At 39.5% G+C, this 17975-nt stretch overlaps 2 protein-coding genes across 20 annotated transcripts in view; one reads left to right on the top strand and one right to left on the bottom strand.

Annotated features, from left to right (window-relative positions):
* Positions 1–17975, top strand: part of ZDHHC23 (zDHHC palmitoyltransferase 23) — a 30535-nt gene that overhangs the window by 10619 nt on the left and 1941 nt on the right. For 6 of the 15 annotated variants that reach the window (XM_081572211.1, XM_081572208.1, XM_081572207.1 and 3 more), the window contains one exon: positions 16899–17567. In XM_081572211.1, coding sequence (XP_081428337.1) covers positions 16899–16957 — 59 coding nt within the window. In that variant the 3' untranslated portion in view covers positions 16958–17567. Of the gene's footprint in view, positions 3899–16898; positions 17568–17975 lie in introns of those variants that run through there. The other 9 variants (XM_081572202.1, XM_081572203.1, XM_081572201.1 and 6 more) reach the window with 2 other exon arrangements.
* The window catches only part of CCDC191 (coiled-coil domain containing 191), a 95036-nt gene continuing 82720 nt past the window's right edge, over positions 5660–17975 (bottom strand). For 4 of the 5 annotated variants that reach the window (XR_014077436.1, XM_081572098.1, XM_081572100.1 and 1 more), the window contains 3 exons: positions 15630–15782; positions 14954–15099; positions 5660–7062 (listed from right to left, as the gene is read on the bottom strand). Coding sequence is in view for 4 of the 5 variants with exons in the window: in XM_081572098.1 (XP_081428224.1) it covers positions 6918–7062; positions 14954–15099; positions 15630–15782 (444 nt within the window). In the remaining variant the exon portion in view is untranslated. The remainder of the gene's footprint in view (positions 7063–14953; positions 15100–15629; positions 15783–17975) is intronic. The other variant, XM_081572099.1, reaches the window with a different exon arrangement.

The following is a 17975-nucleotide window of genomic DNA, read 5'->3' as shown; positions in this document are numbered from 1 at the left end:
CTTTCTGAAGTATTAGATGTTAACTACTCAAACAGATGACCAGATGGATTTATGCTATCATCTGATATTGAAAGGATAGTTGATGATTTTAAGCATAATTATTACTAGTATAATGTACAGTGGTCATGAGTTTAGGTGATGAGTTCTTATATTTACCTTACTTCTTATGCATTTTTTCTGTTTGGATTTACTCCAAGTGACTCCAGTAGGCATCAGTGTTTTTTTCTTCCCATGTTTCGCCTGGTCAGGTGCTTGCACACTTGTGACAATGACTGGACAAGAACAGACACTCCTATGGGAGACAGTTTACTCTCTTTCTGGGTAAGGTGGCTGGTTATACCAAGGGCTTGACATTTTTGTTCACGTAAGTAATACAGATACTGTCAGTAACAGCACTAAGTTGCAAAAACCAGTCTTTTGGCGTTCACATTGTTCTGGCATGAGCTCTCTTTGAGCGGCTGATTGATGTCTTCCCACTTAACTTGCACCTTCTTCTCATTCACCTTTCCCAAGATAAAAGTGTCTCACTGGGAGAGAAGAAACAGGGTATATGTGGTTTTCACTAATTAATAGATTACTGTTCTTCCCTAGTTCTTCCTAAATTGTTTCTTTAATCATATCAAAATGGAAAATGTATAAAGGATTAACTATTTGGCATGGGCCCATTCTGCCATAGAATTAAGATGAGGCAATTGATTTCACATTGGGAAAATACCCTCTTGAAATACTTGGTTTTGTACCTGTACTTCTTTGTAGAACCCCGAAGAATTCATGAGTCCTTAAATTTGCCTTGGCTTATAGTTTAACATAGGAAAAATATTGCCAGCTTTTTCAGTCTTTCTATGTGTGCTGCTGTAGCAAGAGGTTTATAAAGGTCGAGAGGAAATATTGCTACTTCTACAACTCTGCCCTCTGCAGCTGGCACCACCCCTAATCCTGCCATTAATCAAGGCTCTCCTCAAGACACACACCACGTTTTTATACAAGCTTGTCATTGCTCTCCCCAGAGATGGACTGTTTAATAAACGATAGACTCCATATTACATTGATGATGAGCTGAAGAGCAAGTCTGGGGATGTTAGCAGTATGTGGTTTGTGCAGTAATGCCCTATCCCTGGCCCAGAATCAGGCATTCATTTGGAATTCATTGGAGCTGATATAACTAATTCCTTTGTGTATGGGTTGGAGATAAGAGAGAGTAATAATGTCAAGGACAGCACATGTGACCAGAAATCCCTGATTGTAGTCTCTTGAATGCCAGATTCATAGCCAACTCAGATTGTTTAGCAATTGATAATAATAAAATCCACAGAAATGTTAGGATAGTCCATAATCTTGGCCTCTGGCCAAATCTTTAGCAACAATGAAACTACACTGTGCTGAAGATGTGTGTGTGTGCTCAGATGCTCAGTTGTGTCCCTTTTGTAATCCCATGACTGAAGCCCCCCAGGCTCCTCTGTCCATGGGATTCTCTTGGCAAGAATACTGGAGTGGGATGCCATTTCTTACACCAGGGGATATTCCCGACCCAGGGATCACACCTGCCTCTGTTACATCTCCTGCATTGGCAAGCAGATTCTTTACCACTGGCCCTACCTGGGAAGCCCCCAGCTTAAGATGAGGAGTACTCAAAAAACCAAACTAACTCATTTGGGAGAATGAGGAATGATCACCATCTTTATAACAACACCCCCCCAACAGGGTTACCTGGATGGGTAATTTCCCCTTACTCAGATAAGGACTTTCTTTGCATATTATTCTGGCTGATTGGAATTAAGGTGCTTGTCTGAAGTTCTTTGAGAACTTCATGATTGGAAGTATACAGAAGAAAGCACAAACCTTTGCAAAGCTCAGTGGTTTTGTGGAGGTAGAAGCCTATTGAAGTATTTGCACCAGAAGGAGCAGCAGCCAAGGGACTATCTGTGAGCAGTTTCTGTAGATTCTGAGACGTTCTTTAGCTGTACTCCTGGACTTTCAAGCCTTTTTACCATCTGGAATCATATGAGGGATTTTGTTCTTTTAAAGGACAAGGCCTCTGAATGAATGAGGCCCAGAGAAAGGTGGTGGTAACCATGGGGAATTGCCCAGCAAACCTGCAGCCCACAGTTTCTTGGCCGTAGGAGCAGGCTTGCCTCAATATAGTGCAGACAAGAGGGTCTCCCCCTTTCACCTCATGTCCTCAGCCTCTGTTAAACTTACTAGATGTGGAGTTTACTAAATGATCTTCTGTGATCCGACCACTTACATTATGGTCATGCCACTGTGTCCTCTTACTGGGGAAGAGAAAGGGGTCCACTTGGAAGATCAGAGGGAGAAACCATTAAGGATCAGGATTGCATAAAAGGAGAAAATCCTTCAATACTTAAAAATGTTTCTTATGCTACCCAAAGAGTACTTTGTGGTTATTGATGGTCACACCTGAAGCGAGCTGACCATCTGTTGACAATGCCTTTTTGGTAGGTTTCTCTGATGCTGCTGAAGCAAGCCTTAAGTGTGTTTTGGGGATGCTGGGCTGCTCTTCTCATGTCAGCCACCCATGTGTCTGTGTTTAGGATCCTATAAATCTTTGCTTTCCAAGTAGTGGCGGTTTCCTTTGGTGAATGAAGTATTTGTCTTCCACTGTACCATCTGCCTAGCAGAAAGACTGCTACAGACTTTCTCTTATGCAATAGTCCTTGGTACTTGTAAAATTTTTAGCAAGAAAAAATTTTCTATACTAGAATCTTCCACTGCCAGAAGACACAATGCTGGTAAGGTTCTCTGTAAGAGTGACCATCTGCTTAATAGACTATTTCCTTTGGGTAGGACGTTAGTTTTTTTTATTATAAAACTCAGCTTATATAAGCAAAAATATGACATCTTGAAGCACAGTTTTAACCAGGATGTTTAAAAATTACTGTTTGTGAGGTTTAAGGCCTCTTTAAATTAGGTAGTAGGTTTATATGACAACTTCATTTTAGCCATATTTTGGTATCCTGTATTTTAAAAAGCATTTCCTCAAATAACAAATGGATAATGGAGACTTTTGCTTGAGGCACCTGTTTGGAAAATGGTTTTCTCATCAGCAGCTTGACAAGTGTGCCATTTTGTATTAAACATTACAAAGGTGATGCAGGGGGTGAATGAGAAAATTCACTTAATGCTAAAGAAAATTCAGTATGTTCTTGTGGATGTTTGTTGTGACTAATACAAACTTTTTGCAAAATCAGCTACATTTAATCCTGTTTCTAATGGATAGTTATTCCCACTTCAGTTGGCACAAAGCTTTCCACTGTAGTATCAGCAGCAGGTCAAAAACTGGTTGAACAGAGACTTCTTTAGGGGTTGTGACGATTTCTGTCGGGCCTGTGACTTGTCACTACGCTAACCTTCCTGATGGCATCTTTTACTTCTAGAAAGAGCATGCTTTTAAAAGCAAAGCTTTAAAACCACAGCTAGTGTATTCTAGTTATGGATGCAACTAAAATCCGTGGTTTCTTCAGATGGTGCCGCTGACAAGATGCTGTGTTACAGAACTCAAACTCATCCTGTTGTGATCCTATGGTCTGCGTGATTTTGACGGTTTGAGTTGTTAGGGCTTCTGAGCCTTTTCATTTGATTACATTTCTGGGTCTGATGTTAGACTAGAGGAAGCCCAGGAAAATTTATTTAATATTAAATTTCATATTTAATGTAACTAACTCAGCAACGTTAGAGTGGATTTCTGAAGCCAACTCTGGAGGCTGTGGGCTAAATGTTTTGCACTGTTTTTATACTTGTATTCATATCCTTTTATCACCTCAGACTCAGACACAAGGCCTTTTAAATGGAGATTTAAAAAACGACTGCCATTCATGTAAAATAATGTACTGTGACCAAGTTGTTTAAATGGAAAATAAAGTGCTTTCTTTAAGGAAAATAGTTGATGCTTCTTGGTTTGTCTCCTGAACTCTTGAGCTTTAAGAAAAGCCTGCATTAGAGCTGGCTGCCTCTCTGGCTACCTGGTCCTCCCCCATGCTGTGGAGGGAAACTGCCCCCAGCCCTCAACTGTTCTTTTCCTTGTGGTTACTTTTCCAGTTGTGTAGGCTGGGGATACTGCTTTTTTGGGCATTTTACTAGCAACAATGTTTCATTTTGTTTTTGGCTGGGCATCTTGTGCAAATTTAGTCCCCCGGGATCAAACCTGCCTCCCCATCCCCCCTCCACTGGAGCTCAGAGTCTTAACCACTGAACCACCAAGGAAGTCCAGCAATAACATTTTAAATCGTATCTTTTTTTTTTTAATTGGAGGCTAATTACTTTACAATATTGTAGTGGTTTTTGCCATACATTGACATGAATCAGCCATGGCTGTACATGTGTCCCCCATCTGAACCCCCATCCCATCCCTTAGGGTCATCCCAGTGCAATGGCTCTGAGTGCCCTGTCTCATGCATCAAACCTGGACTGGCGATCTGTTTCACATATGATAATATACATGTTTCAATGCTATTCTCTTAGATCATCCCACCCTCGCCTTCTCCCACAGAGTCCAAGACTGTTCTATACATCTGTGTCTCTTTTGCTGTCTTGCATACAGGGTCATTGTTACCATCTTTCTAAATTCCATATATATGTGTTAATATACTGTATTGGTGTTTTTCTTTCTGAATTACTTCACTCTATGATAGGCTTCAGTTTCATCCACCCTATTAGAACTGATTCAAATGCATTCTTTTTAATAGCTGAGTAATATTCCATTGTGTATATGTACCACAGCTTCCTTATCCATTCGTCTGCTGATGGACATCTAGGTTGCTCTCACGTCCTGGCTATTGTACACAGTGCTGCAATGAACATTGGGCTACACGTGTCTCTTTCAATTCTGGTTTCCTTGGTGTGTATGCCCAGCAGTGGGATTGCTGGGTCATATGGCAGTTCTATTTCCAGTTTTTTAAGGAATCTCCACACTTTTCTCCATAGTGGCTATACTAGTTTGCATTCCCACCAACAGTGTAAGAGGGTTCACTTCTCTCCGCACCCTCTCCAGCATTGAAATTGTACCTTTGAGATACAGCAGCAAGAAATTGTTAGGTCATTTACTAAGTCTCTTGCTAAGTAGGTCATTTTCTAAGTTATGTTCCTGTGTCTCTTCAGAAGGTTCTATAGGTAGGTAAAAAGTCCTTGCTGAAACAATCAGAATGTGGGCTGCTGAAGACTCAATTTCTACTGATGCTTGAGGTGAAATAAAAGTAAAATAAAGTTTAAGAGAGAAAACTTCAGCTTTCTGCAATTTATTTAGACCCCTGGCAGGTTTATTTGAGGGATCCACCCTCCCGTATCTACTGGCTTGGCATTAAAACAAAATTGGTATTTTATTTCTGACTGCTGATACCAGCCAATGTGCTAAAGATAAATGAAAACAGATTGTGATTTAGACAGGAAGAGGTTAACTATGAGTTACTTTTAGTCCCATTTCTTTAGTGGCCACTAGTCTTAGAGTTTTTAGATGAAGACTACAATCATATTAAAGGAAAAGATAAGTGAGAATAGGGACACTGGAAGAAATAAAGCTCAATATAGTGTGTTTTTTTTTTTTTGTATCTGAGTAAATCATAACACATCTTCCGTAGAAGGATATGTCATTTTGTAGGTGGTGTAGCTAGATATTCCTTCTAGGAAGTAAGAGACAATAACAGGATTTATTGAACAACACAGAATTTTATTGCCAACTCAAATTTTAAGCTTACCAAATAGTTGTAGTTACCTCAGGGCTGCAAGAGACTGTCCCATTTTACTGTGTGCATTTACTGCCTGAATTTGTTGTTATAAGCATGTACTATGTAATGAAAACTTTTTTTTCTAGCAGGTAACTCTTTTAGACAATTCACAAGAGTGTTGTGTCAGTCTTTACATTCTTTAGCACCTTAAAGATTAAAACATTCTTTGAATTCAAGATAAGTACCCTGATGCTGGGAAAGATTGAAGACAGAAGGAGAAGAGGGCGACAGAGGATGAGATGGTTGGATGGCATTACTGATTCAATGGACATGAACTTGGGCAAACTCTGGGAGATGTGAGGGACAGGGAAGCCTGGGGTGCTGCAGTCCATGGGGTCGCAAAGAGTTGGACACTACTTGGCAACTGAACAACAACCTTGATACATAGATCAAGCTGAGCTGAGGATTAGAAGACAGATCAAATGTGCTATTTCAAGTTTGCAGCTGGAAGCGTGAGCCGACATTTTAACAGATTGCTGGACGGCCTTTGATAGTCTTTGCTTTTGGACTTCTCTTCACATTATAAAAGTGCACTGAGGAGAAGTATCTTTGGTGTCCTGGTTTCTCTGAAATCAGGAGATGCTGCTACCCTTTGCAGCGGCTTCTCAGAGTGCCTTTAGAGCCACAGTTTTCCATGAGGTGGGCAAAATGGACAGAGTCTAGCAGAATGCCTGTTGCTGATGCTAAGGGACTAGATGACTGGCCCTCCTTTTCTAAGTATTCACTACTTTTAATTTCTATTTAGTTAAAGTTAAATTTGTCAACGATTCACATTAAGCTATAAGGACACATTTTCCTGCAGTCTCAGGCAAACAAACATTGTCCTTTTTAAAGTTTATGATACTAAAAATATATAGGGTACATCTGAACAGCAGAGCCCAAGACTGTTCCTTTGGATGGTCCTGCTGTGATAAATGCTTTAGTGGACTGATTAGCAATCCAAGAGAAATCAAAGAAGGAAGTATACATTCACAAAATAATTTCTTTGATCCAAAAAAGTATTGTGACAGAACAGAAGCCAGATATTTGCACGTATATGTGGGTGGGTGGAGATAACCCACACACGGACTGATGAGACTCCCATTGTAAGCACTGCACTGCGCCTGCGTGGGTTGTGGCCCCCTGTCCACCACAGACTCCTTACCCAAGGGCTGAGCATCTGATTGCTGTACAGTTGAGTCACAGCAGTGTGAACATCTGGAAGTCTGGAAGAATTTCAGCTACCTTCCTACGGAGCTGCTCTCGCCTCTCTTCTTTTTCTCTTTCCTCTTTTGTAAATTTTGCAAACTTCTTCCATGTCTGAAACATGATCCAGAGAATCCTCCTTTAAGAATAAAAAGAAAAAAAGTGATATACTGAGGAAAAGTTAACTCTCCATCAAACTGTGCTGAAAATTTTAAAAAATCACCTTTATTGTGAATAAAATGTTACAGGAAAGGTATGGAAGTCACAATTGGGATTCAGACAGTATGAACACGGTGAAGAAAAGGAAGCAACAGAAGAGGGTTGAAGTGACTGACAGGTTATTCTTCTCTTCTGTCAGATGGTCAGGGGAACCCTCTGTGAGAAGATGACATCTGAGCCGAGCAGCCGGTGGCCTCTTGGGTGCACAGGCCAGGGGACGCACTCCTCAGGGGGTCTGACCCCAGCCTGCACCTTACGGCTGAGGTGGGACTAGAGGAGCGAGGGCTGGAGCAGCCAAAGCACTTGTGGTGGAGATGCTGGGAAACTGCGTGCGGCCCGTGCAGCACACGCCAGTTACAAGCATCGAGGTCCTGGTGCTTGGACATATATGGTTTAAAAAGCCCACTGAGATTTAAAATACCTCACCTCCAACGATGATCTTGAATTTTAGTTGAGGAAAAAAACACCCTTGGGTCAGGATCTGAAAACATGCTCCAGAGGCTCACGTGTTGAAGCGGGGGTGGCTGTTGTCACAGGGAGGCAGGCGATGGCCTGTTAGGATAGCATGACTATAGGATTCCTTAGTGCCCACTCCAGCTTTGCCCCAGGGATAGAAAGGTAGCCCAGTCTCTGCCCAAATAGGGTTTAACCTGGCGAACAGATCACCTCAGTGCTGCAGGGAGCTACGGTGGTGGAGATCCTGCAGGGTACTTACTGCCTGGTCTGGTGGTGAGGAGCATCAGAAGGTTTTGAAAGAGATGATGTCTGAACTTTTTTTAAATTTGATATATGACTATTTCATTTGTATTTTTAGTGGCAGTTGAGGTAAAGTGACAATTTAAGTAGTGATTGCTTTTATTTACTTTGTAATATTACATACTGAATATAAAGTGGCATTTGTTACCTGAATACTAATTGTTCATAATCTCCAAAACTTTTTTTCATGTTATTTTTCTTTATATTCATAGATTCCTACAAGATACTGGGTGTGATTCCCTATGCTGTACAGTAAATACTTGTTGCCTTTCTATTTTATGTACAGTAGTTTGTGTCTGTTAATCTCATACTCCTAATTTGTCCCTTCTCCCTTCTTTTTCTCCTTGGGTAACCATAAGTTTGTTTTCTATGTCTGCAAGTCAGATTCTGTTTTGTGTATACTTTCATTTGGATTATTTTAGATGCCACATAAAAGTGGTATCATATAGTATTTGTTTTTCTCTGATTTAATTCACTTAGTATGATACTCTCTAGGTCCATCCGTGTTGCTGCGTCAGTATTTCACTCTTTTTCAACGGCTGGTTAACATTCCATTGTGTGAATGAAATGTTACTCAGCCATCTTCTTGAGCCAGTTATCTGTTGATGGGCACTTGGTTGGCTTCCATGTCTTGGCTATTGTAAATTGCTACTGTGAACTTTGGAGCACATGTATCTTTTTGAATTAGAATTTTCATTTTTTCTGGATATATACCCAGGTGTGGGATTGCAGGATCATATGGTAGATTTAGTTTTGAGAGGGTAACAGGTAGGAAGGCTAGGGGTCCCCAAGTAGAGGAAATAAACTGCAAGTGGCAGACTTTTTTTTTCTTTCTCTATTCAAACTTAAAAGGTTTCTTTTCAATTCTGTGTTGTCATGGCAACACCTGGTTCTGCCTTAACTTTTCTCAAACCTTGAGTTAATCAATATGTTTTTCTTATGGAAATGCTTTTCTTAAGCTGTGTTAATGAGCTATGTATTTGCCTTGGAATCTGCCTTTCTTCAAGAGGGTTAGGCCTAAAGACTCAAACCTTGAACCTGTAATGGCTCAACAACCCAGAATGTCTTACTCATGGAAATGTTCTTTTAAGCTATGTTAATGAAACTATGTATTTGCTTGGAAACCTGCCTTTCTTTAAGATTCGTGTCAATTGTTTTAAGGGGGGGGGCAGGGATGACTCACCTTGTGCCAATGCTATCTCAAAATGCATGTTGTTGGAAAGGGGCCTGATGCAACTCTCTCAGTTTTGAGGTGATTCTTTACTTATCAGCAACTTGCTAACAGATATATAACTCTTTGCTAAAAACTAACAGGGAGTTAGTTAGGGGGGGCACTCTTTCTGTCCCCTTCTGAAGTCTGTGTCAGAAGCTTCCTCTATTCCTTTATACTTTAATAAAACTTTATTACACAAAATCGAGTGATCAAGCCTCCTTTCTGACTCTGGATCGAAATCCTCTCCTCCAGAGGTCACGAATCCCCCTGTAGCTCATGGTTTGCAGCTGCAACCTTTCAGTTTCATAAGGAACCTCCATCCTTCCATAGTGGATGCACCAATTTACAAGTCCCATCAACAGTGTACAAGGTTTCCTCCACCTCCCCAGCATGTATTGTTCATAGACTTTTTGATGATAGTCATTCTGACTAGTGTGAGGTGATACCCTGTAGCTTTGATTTGCATTTCTCTAATGAGTATCTCTTTTTGTGCCTGTTGGCCATCTGTATGTCTTCTTTGGAAAAGTGTCTCTTTAAGTCTTCTGTCCACTTTTTGTTAGGGTTGTTTGTTTTTCTATATTGAGTTGTATGAGCTGTTTATATTGGATAGTAACCCCTTGTTGGTCACATCATTTCAAACATTTTCTCCCATTTTGTAGGGTTTTTTTTGTTTTGTTGACAGTTTCCTTTGCTTGTGCAAAAGCTTTTAAGTTTGATTAGTTCCCATTGATTAAATTTTGCTTTTATTTCTTTGGCCTTGGGAAACATTGCTATTATTTATATCAAAGAATGTTTTTACTATGTTCACTTGTCTTAAAGTCTTTAAACCATTTTATTTTTGTATATGGTGTGAGGGAATGTTCTGATTTCATTGATTTACATGTAGCTGTCTAGCTTTCCCAACACCACTTGTTGAAGAGACTTTTTTTTTCCCCTCTATTGTATATTTTTGCTTCTTTTATCACAGATTAATTGACCATAGGTGCATGGGTTTATTTCTGGTCTGTTCTGTTCCATTGATTTGTAAATCTGTTTTGTTTTGATTACTGTAGCTTTGTAGTATTGTCTGAAGTCTGGAAGGGGTTGCACCTCCAACTTTGTTCTTTTTACTCAGAATTGCTTTAGCAATTCTGGGTGTTTTGTTGTTCCATATCAATTTTAGGATTATGCTACTTCTGTGAAAAGTATCATGGGTATTTTGATAGGGAACACATTAAATCTGTAGATTGCTTTGGGTAATATGCCATTTTAACAATATTCTTCCAATCCAAGAGTACAGGATATTTTTCCATTTCCTGAGTCATCTTCAATTTCCTTTGTCAATGTTTTATACATTTCTGCATATAGGTCTTTCACCTCCTTGTATGTTTGGTCCTAGGTATATTATTTTTTAGATGAGATTTTAAACAGGATAGTTTTTTAACTTTCTGGTATTTCACTATTAGTGTAAAGAAATGCAACAGACTTCTGTTATATCATTTTTTTATACTGTTACCTTGCTGAATTCATTTATTCTAATAGTTTTTGTTTAGAGACTTTGGGTTCTCTGCAGTGACAATTTTACCTCTTCCCCTCAAATCTGGATACTTTTGTTTATTTTTCATGTCTGCTTGCTGTGGCTAGGGCTTCAAATTTGATATTGAAAAGTGGTGAGAGTGAGCATTCTTGTCTTGTTCCTGAATTTAATGGGAAGGTTTTCATTTTTTCAGCACTGAGTATTGTGTTGGCTGTGGATTTGTTGTAAATGACCTTTATTATGTTGAGATATGTTCCCTCTGTACCCACTGTGGTGGAAGTTTTATCATGAATGGATGTTGAATTTTGTCACATGCTTTTTCTGCATCTATTGATACGATCATGGGGTTTTTGTCTTTCCTTTTGTTAATGTGGTGTATCACACTGATTTGTGTATGTTACGCCACTCTTGTGATCCTGGAATGAATCCAACTTGTCAATTTTGTCTGATGTGAGTATTGCTACCCCACTTTGTTGTTTATTTGCTCCCCTTATTTTCAGTCTGTGTGTGTCTTTTGCCCTAAAGTGAGTCTCTTTTTAGGCAGCATATTGAAGGTTTTTGTTTTTTAAATCCAGTCTGCACTCTGTGTGTTTTGATTAGAGCATTTTGTCCATCAACGTTTAAAGTAATTATTGATCAATGTATATACTTATTGACATTTTTAATCCTTGTTCTCCAGTTTTTTAGTTTTTCCTTTTCTTTTTTGTGGTTTGATGATTTTCTTTCATAATATGCTTAATTCCTTTCTTTCTTGTTTTTGTAAATCTATTGTACGTTTTTTGTTTGTGGTTATCATGGAGTTCAATTATGTTGACCCAGAAATATATCTACTTGTTTTAAACTGATAGTCATTTAAATTTAAACACATTCTAAAAGATCTATATTTTTATACTCTCCTCACCCACGTTTTGTGATTTTTATGTCTTACTTTACATCTTCATGTTTATCCTTTTATTATTGTAGTTATAATCTCTTAAAAAATTTTTCATTGTTTTTTAATCTATGTATTGGCTTATTTAAGTGATCTTCAATCCTTAACTATATATTTACTCTTCCTATTGGGAATTTCCCTTTTCTGTGAATTCTTCTTTCCATTTAGAGAAGACCTTTCAACATTTCTTTTAGGTTAGGTTTGGTATTGCTGAATTCTTTTAGTGTTTGCCTGTCTGAGAAATTCTTACCTCTTCTTCTGTTCTAAATGTTAATCTTGCTGGGTAGAGTATTCTAGTTTGCAGGTTTTTCTCTTTCAGAACTTTGAATGTATCATGACACTTTCTTCTGGCCTGCAGAGTTTCTGCAGAGATATCAGCTGATAGTTTTATGGGTTTGTTTGTTTTTTTTTTTTTAAAGAACTCTTTTTCTCTTGCTGCCTTTAGAATCCTAAGCTCTGCCATTTTAATTATGATATGTCTTTGTGTGAAGTTGTATGTAATGTGCATATGTGCATTTTTTAGAGAGCAGGTCTGTGACTTTCATTACTACCTCACAGGGGCCTTTGATTCCAAAGTGGTTAAGAACTACAGTATCAAGGCAATACCATAAAAATAAGAAGTACTGGTTCAGTTGAGAAGAACTGGCCAAGTGCATAGCTAAGCTCTAAATGCAGAACTACACAAAAACTACTGATAGTGAGAGACTCATGTCTGGAGACATCTCTTAGTCCTGCCATGTATAAAAATATCAATTTGTTAACATTATAAATCTATCCAATTACAAATTATATATACCTAGAAGTGATACAGATATGCAGAATTAAACTTAATGGTCTTATTAGGAATCATCTTCCTTAGTAGTACTGAGATTTTTCATCCACAGCTTTTCTGTACAATATTCTTTCATTCAAATAAAGTTGAATTAAGAACTCAATATCAATTTTTAAGTGTTAAAAGTTCCTTTTAAAAGATCTGTGACTAAATATTATTGTCACTCTGGCAATAAAACATCCATTCATGTACCAAAAATCTATCATGCACCCATGTACTAGGCTTTGTCATGCTGAGGATACAGCTGCAAGCAAGATGTGATGGGGACTGACAGATGATAAACATGTAAACAGTAAATGACAATTTCAGGGTCTTCAGTGCTGTGAAGAAAATAGGGCAGGTTACTGGAGAGAAACGAATGCAGGCAGTTGGCGTGCATTTGAGAGGAAACCCGATTGGTGAGGAGCTCTGGGTCACGCGAGAGCTGTGAAACAGATGTGAGTGTTTGTCCAAGGAACGCTGAGGGAGGCTAGTGGGGCTGGACCGTGTGAACAAGGTGCAGAGCAGGAAGAGATGAAGTCACTGCAGTACTTTTAAACCAAGTGGATGCTGGCTGAGATTCTTGTTGACTGCGTGGATTCACGCACTGATTTTGTTACTTTACTCTCTGAATAGGACCACTATCTTACTATCGTATTTTAGTTTACAAATGAGATTGAATTACAAAAGTGGGGAAGAAGACTGACTTAGCAAGAAGAGAATGATTTAGAGTCAGAAAACCTCAAACCTGATTTGGAGTCCAGGCTCCACCATCTGTTATTTGGGCAATTCACCGACCGAGTGTAACTTCAGTTTCTTTACCTGAAAATGCAAATCCTGACATACCACCACCCCCTCTGAAGCCTATACTCATCAGGCGAAGTGGCGTGTGTGAAAGCCTCTCACTGCCCCCTACACTCATCAGGCGAAGTGGCGTGTGTGAAAGCCCTCTCACTGCCCCCGTGTTGCATCAGGCAGCTGCCTCAGTGAATCTCTTGGTCTGTTTTTGGCAGCTGAGAAACAGAAAACAAAGATTTGGACAAAAAGAGTATTTAATAATGTTATTAACAAAAACAAAAAAAACAGCTATTATTTTGGGTCAGCAGTGCATTAACTGCATTAACTGATGTCCTTTGTTGCCTTGTTTAGTCCTCACAACAACCCAATAAGATGGTCTGCAGTTATCCTCATTTTATAAAAGAGGAATGGGGAGGTTCAAATGCAAGCATTTATTCAGAGGCAGGCCCTCTGAATACCCTCATTCATTGCCTATTTATTTTAGACAAAATTAGAATCAACTTGCTTATGTTTTCCCAGCCCACAGATTTTAGTACTTGTAAATTAAACAAGGTTTTGCTAGAGGTGAGCACCCTACTGGCAACACGATACAAACACATTAAAAAAAAAAAAGATACACACACACACCACATACACACAAATGAAAACAAAGCAACCAAAAATGAATCGATACAGTGAGAAAAGGGACATACACCTTCACAACAGTCTTCACACCTCAGAACCTGAAGGTGAAACTCGAAATTAACTGCAAGAAATTACATTAAATCACCAATAAAGCACAAATCATTTGCTTACTTTCCAAGGGAAGTACCTAATGAAGTTTAGAATATTTTTATCCAAAATGCTTAAGACTTAGAAAACAAATAACGTACTTAGTAGTAGTGTTAGTTGCTCAGTCGTGCAACCCCATGGACTGTAACCCACTAGGCTCCTCTGTCCATGGGATTCTCCAGGCAAGAATACTGGGGTGGGTTGCCATTTCCTTCTCCAAAGGATCTTCCCGATCCAGGGGTCGAACCCAGGTCTCCTGCATTGCAGGCAGATTCTTTACCATCTGAGTTACAGGGAAGTCCTAGTGTACTTATATGGAATAGTTTATTCCCCAAAGACGCTGAATTAAATAAGTCATCACTGTATTATAAATATTAACAGGACATATAGTATGATTCTTCTTGTATAAAGCTCCAAGTCTTGAAGACTTCATACTTAGGAGGTAAAAATAAAAGAAGTGCAAGGAAGTGTTTGTCATAAAGGACAGGAGAGTAGTTTACCTCTGTGAGGAGACAATGGGACCTGTGACTAGGGAGGAGCCTGTGGGGACTTCTGGGCTCAACAGTGTCCTACTTCTCAACCTCAGGGGTGGTGACAGTGGTGATAGCAGCATCATCCACTTTATAGTGCTCATTAAGCTGTACTGGTATGATTTAAGCACTTTTCTATATTTGTGTTATATTTCACAATAAAGAATATTTGAAAAAAGAAAAGATAAAACTATATGACAAAGAATATAGTACCTCTGCTTATGTGCCTTTTCGTGTATTTCACACACGTTATTTTCTGAACCCATCCTGTGAGAAAGGGAGGCAGGCATTCTCTTCCCCCTCCTCTTCATTTTAAAGAGGGGGACCCTGGAGTTCCAGGGGGTTTCTCTCGTCTTCACCCATAGAGTCAGGGGGCGAGCTGGGGCTGCCAACCCTGCTGGGTGTCTCTGAGTGGTCAGCTCTTCTAGCCTGTGCCCCAGACAACTGTGAAATTGTGAGTGAATTTTCAGAGATGAAAACCTCACCTGTCACTGTGCTCCACTGCAATCTTGTGCTTGTTCTGAGAATCGACCCTGGCCTCCCTGACCATGTCACGCCAGGCCCTGAAAATTTTCTTCTGAAGAAAATGTATGCACAGTTTTCTTACTTCTTCGTCTAGATCAATCACGTGCTGGAGATGAAGACAGGGGGAAAAGTGAGGCATATAATATCATAGACCAAGAATTTGAGCAAATAGTACAAAAGAGAAAGAATCAAAACAAACAAAGGACACTGGAATAAGGAATAAGGAGGAAGAATAATGTGGCAGCCAAGGCCATATCCTCTGTCATGGATTAAAAAGATAATAATGGAATCAGAGGGGCAGAAACCCTTCTAAGACTGAGGGGGCAGGTTTCTAGTAAAATCACTTGAGCAATTACGGGACAAGAAACAGATTAGTATAAAAACAAAAGCTGATGTAGTGACACGTTACAGCTGATATGGATACTCTCTGTGTGAAAAGAAATGTGCTTAAGGTTTTATACTAACAAAAAACTGATTTGACATTTTCAAATTCATTTCAAAGCAATGGATTGAATTGCCTCTTCTATATTGTTCTTGAAAAAACATAATGACTGTTGACATCTGGAGTACACCTACTTTTCTTGCATAGGGTTGGGCAGAGACATGTATTTAAAACTCTCTTCCTTGTGGCCTTACCTGTAGCCAGCTCCGGATGACTCTCCTAAGCAATATTTGTGAATAAAATTGATCAGCCTGGGCCATCTTCTTAGCCAGGCTTTCCTGACTCCACTGGAACCAGCTCAGCAGGCATTTCCTCTGTAGGGTCGAAGAGTGATGCTCTTTGGCCACCTGGACAATGTTTTAAATGAGAAAAAGAAATTATCTCTTATATTCTAAATCATTTAAGGAAATACACATCACCTTGGCAAATGATGCTGTAAACTCCGTGTAGGTAGTTACTCTCTTAAGGACATTCATTTATGTCCTAAAAACTTTGACTGTATTATATGGGGATTTTAGATTCACAGAATGCATAGCCTTTCAATGCTGACTCCCTGAAGACCACAATGACTGGATGGTTATTAAGGAAACGGAATGAACAACCTCCAAAACCATTAGGTCACTTGCATTGAGTTTTGAAGTAGGTGGCTAGCAACAGTCTGTTTTGATCTCCAGGAGCTTGGGCAGCAACTGCATAACAAACCTCTCTTTATTATATACTTAACCATTGTCTAGTTGAGGAAGTGCCAATACTTTCAATTTGTTTTGTAGAATGAGCTGTCACTAGCATTGATATTTAGACATTATCAGTAAACCACAGAATCATTTGATAGAAAAATAACATGATGAATAATTTAATGTCTTACCAACTTAAAAGACTCAGAGTATCATTCTATCAAAGTAAACATACAACTCTGACTTTACAGATTGAAAAAAGTAACTGTTCCATTCTTTCAGGAGGTCAGAGGAAAAAGCCCTTCTCTCTTAGGGCATTTTTTCTAAGCCTCGTCTCACCACTGAGCAATGTGAATGTGACTGACCCGATTGAGTCTCTTGGCAGTCACACATATTGGCCAAAATGACCATCACAGGAGGTCTCCTTGGCACCTGGGAGCCAAAAGGCAAGAGGAGCCAGAAACACACTGCCTCCTACCCTCCCTTAGAGGAAAACACAAGAGAACCAGGGAGAAAAAGATAGAAGATGCCTTTAAAATTCTAAAAGTGGTTATTGGAACAAATGGAGTACAGTACATGTGAATTGTAGGGAAAATGCTAAATAACTCTTCTGAAAACAACACAAAAATGCAGTGTAAAAAAGCTAGTAACTGTTTAACTGGATCCTCTTTCATTCTTAATTTTTTCTATCCTTACCTGGAAGTCAGCTCTGATGGATGAAGAAGCTACTGCTTCCTCTTACTATTCTCCAGCACTGTTACTTTTTTTTCTTTCTTTTTAAACTTTCAGCTGGTGGCTGGTATCTACATATCCCTCTGATTCCTACACAGCACAGAAGACATGCCTGAACTGGGCAGGATTTTTGGAGGAAGAGGTTGCTGAGTTCCCTCCTAGCTTTGTGACCAATATGCTGTGTGACCTTAAGCAAGTGAGTTTTCCTTTCTAAGGCTCAGTTTCTTTACAAATTGAAAGAGATGGGAGAAGATTACTAGTAGTCTAACATTCTATTATCCTGTGTGGTATATGCTGAACAGTGGCTCTCAGGATGGCCACAGGCTAATCCCTGGAACCTGTAGATATGTTACCTTACAAGGTAAAAGGGATTTTGCAGATGTGGTTAAATGAAGGATCTTAAAATGGGGAGATGGTCCTGGATTATATGGCAGAGCTCTAAATGTAATCACAAGAGTTCTTGTAAGAGGAAGGTGGGAGGAACAGCATCAATATGAGATGTGACATCCAAGTAAGGGATCAAGAGAGAATCGAGGGAGGGGCTATGGGCAATGAAATGCAGGCAGCCAGTAGAAGCTGAAAAAAAGCCAGGAGACAAGATTCTCTCCCGGAACCTCCAGGAGGATCTTGTCCCTGCTGACACTTTGACTTCAGCCCAGGAAGTCTGATTTTGGACTTCTGACTTAAACAGAAATTTAAGATAATAAAATTTGTGTTTTAAGACACTGTTTGTGGTAATTTGTTACAACAGTATAGGAAACTAACACACTTGTTCAATACAGACTAGAGAGGTGGTTCTCAAAATGTGGTGTTCAGACTACTTGGGTCAGAATCTCCTGGGCTACTTTTTTTCTTTTTTAAATTTTTTTGGCCATGGCACGTGGGATCATAGTTCCTTGACCAGGGATTGAACCCGTGTCCCTTGCATTGGAAGGTGGAGTCTTAATCACTGGGTCACCACGGAAGGCCCTGGACTCCTTTTTAAAAATGTAGATTCCCTGACACACCACCCCCACTGCCCCAGCCAACAACCCAGAGCTGCTGAGAACACCTGGGGGTGGGAACAGGAACATGCATTTTTACAAGCTTTCCAGATGGTTTTATGAATAGGAAAGTTTGGAAATGCTGGATTCA

Source organism: Giraffa tippelskirchi, chromosome 2, assembly GCF_054371585.1.
Source record: "Giraffa tippelskirchi isolate mGirTip1 chromosome 2, T2T-mGirTip1v1.2.pri, whole genome shotgun sequence".
NCBI classification, from domain to species: domain Eukaryota; kingdom Metazoa; phylum Chordata; class Mammalia; order Artiodactyla; family Giraffidae; genus Giraffa; species Giraffa tippelskirchi.
Note: the sequence above shows the minus strand (reverse complement) of the source record. Positions and strands in the feature narration are given on the sequence as shown.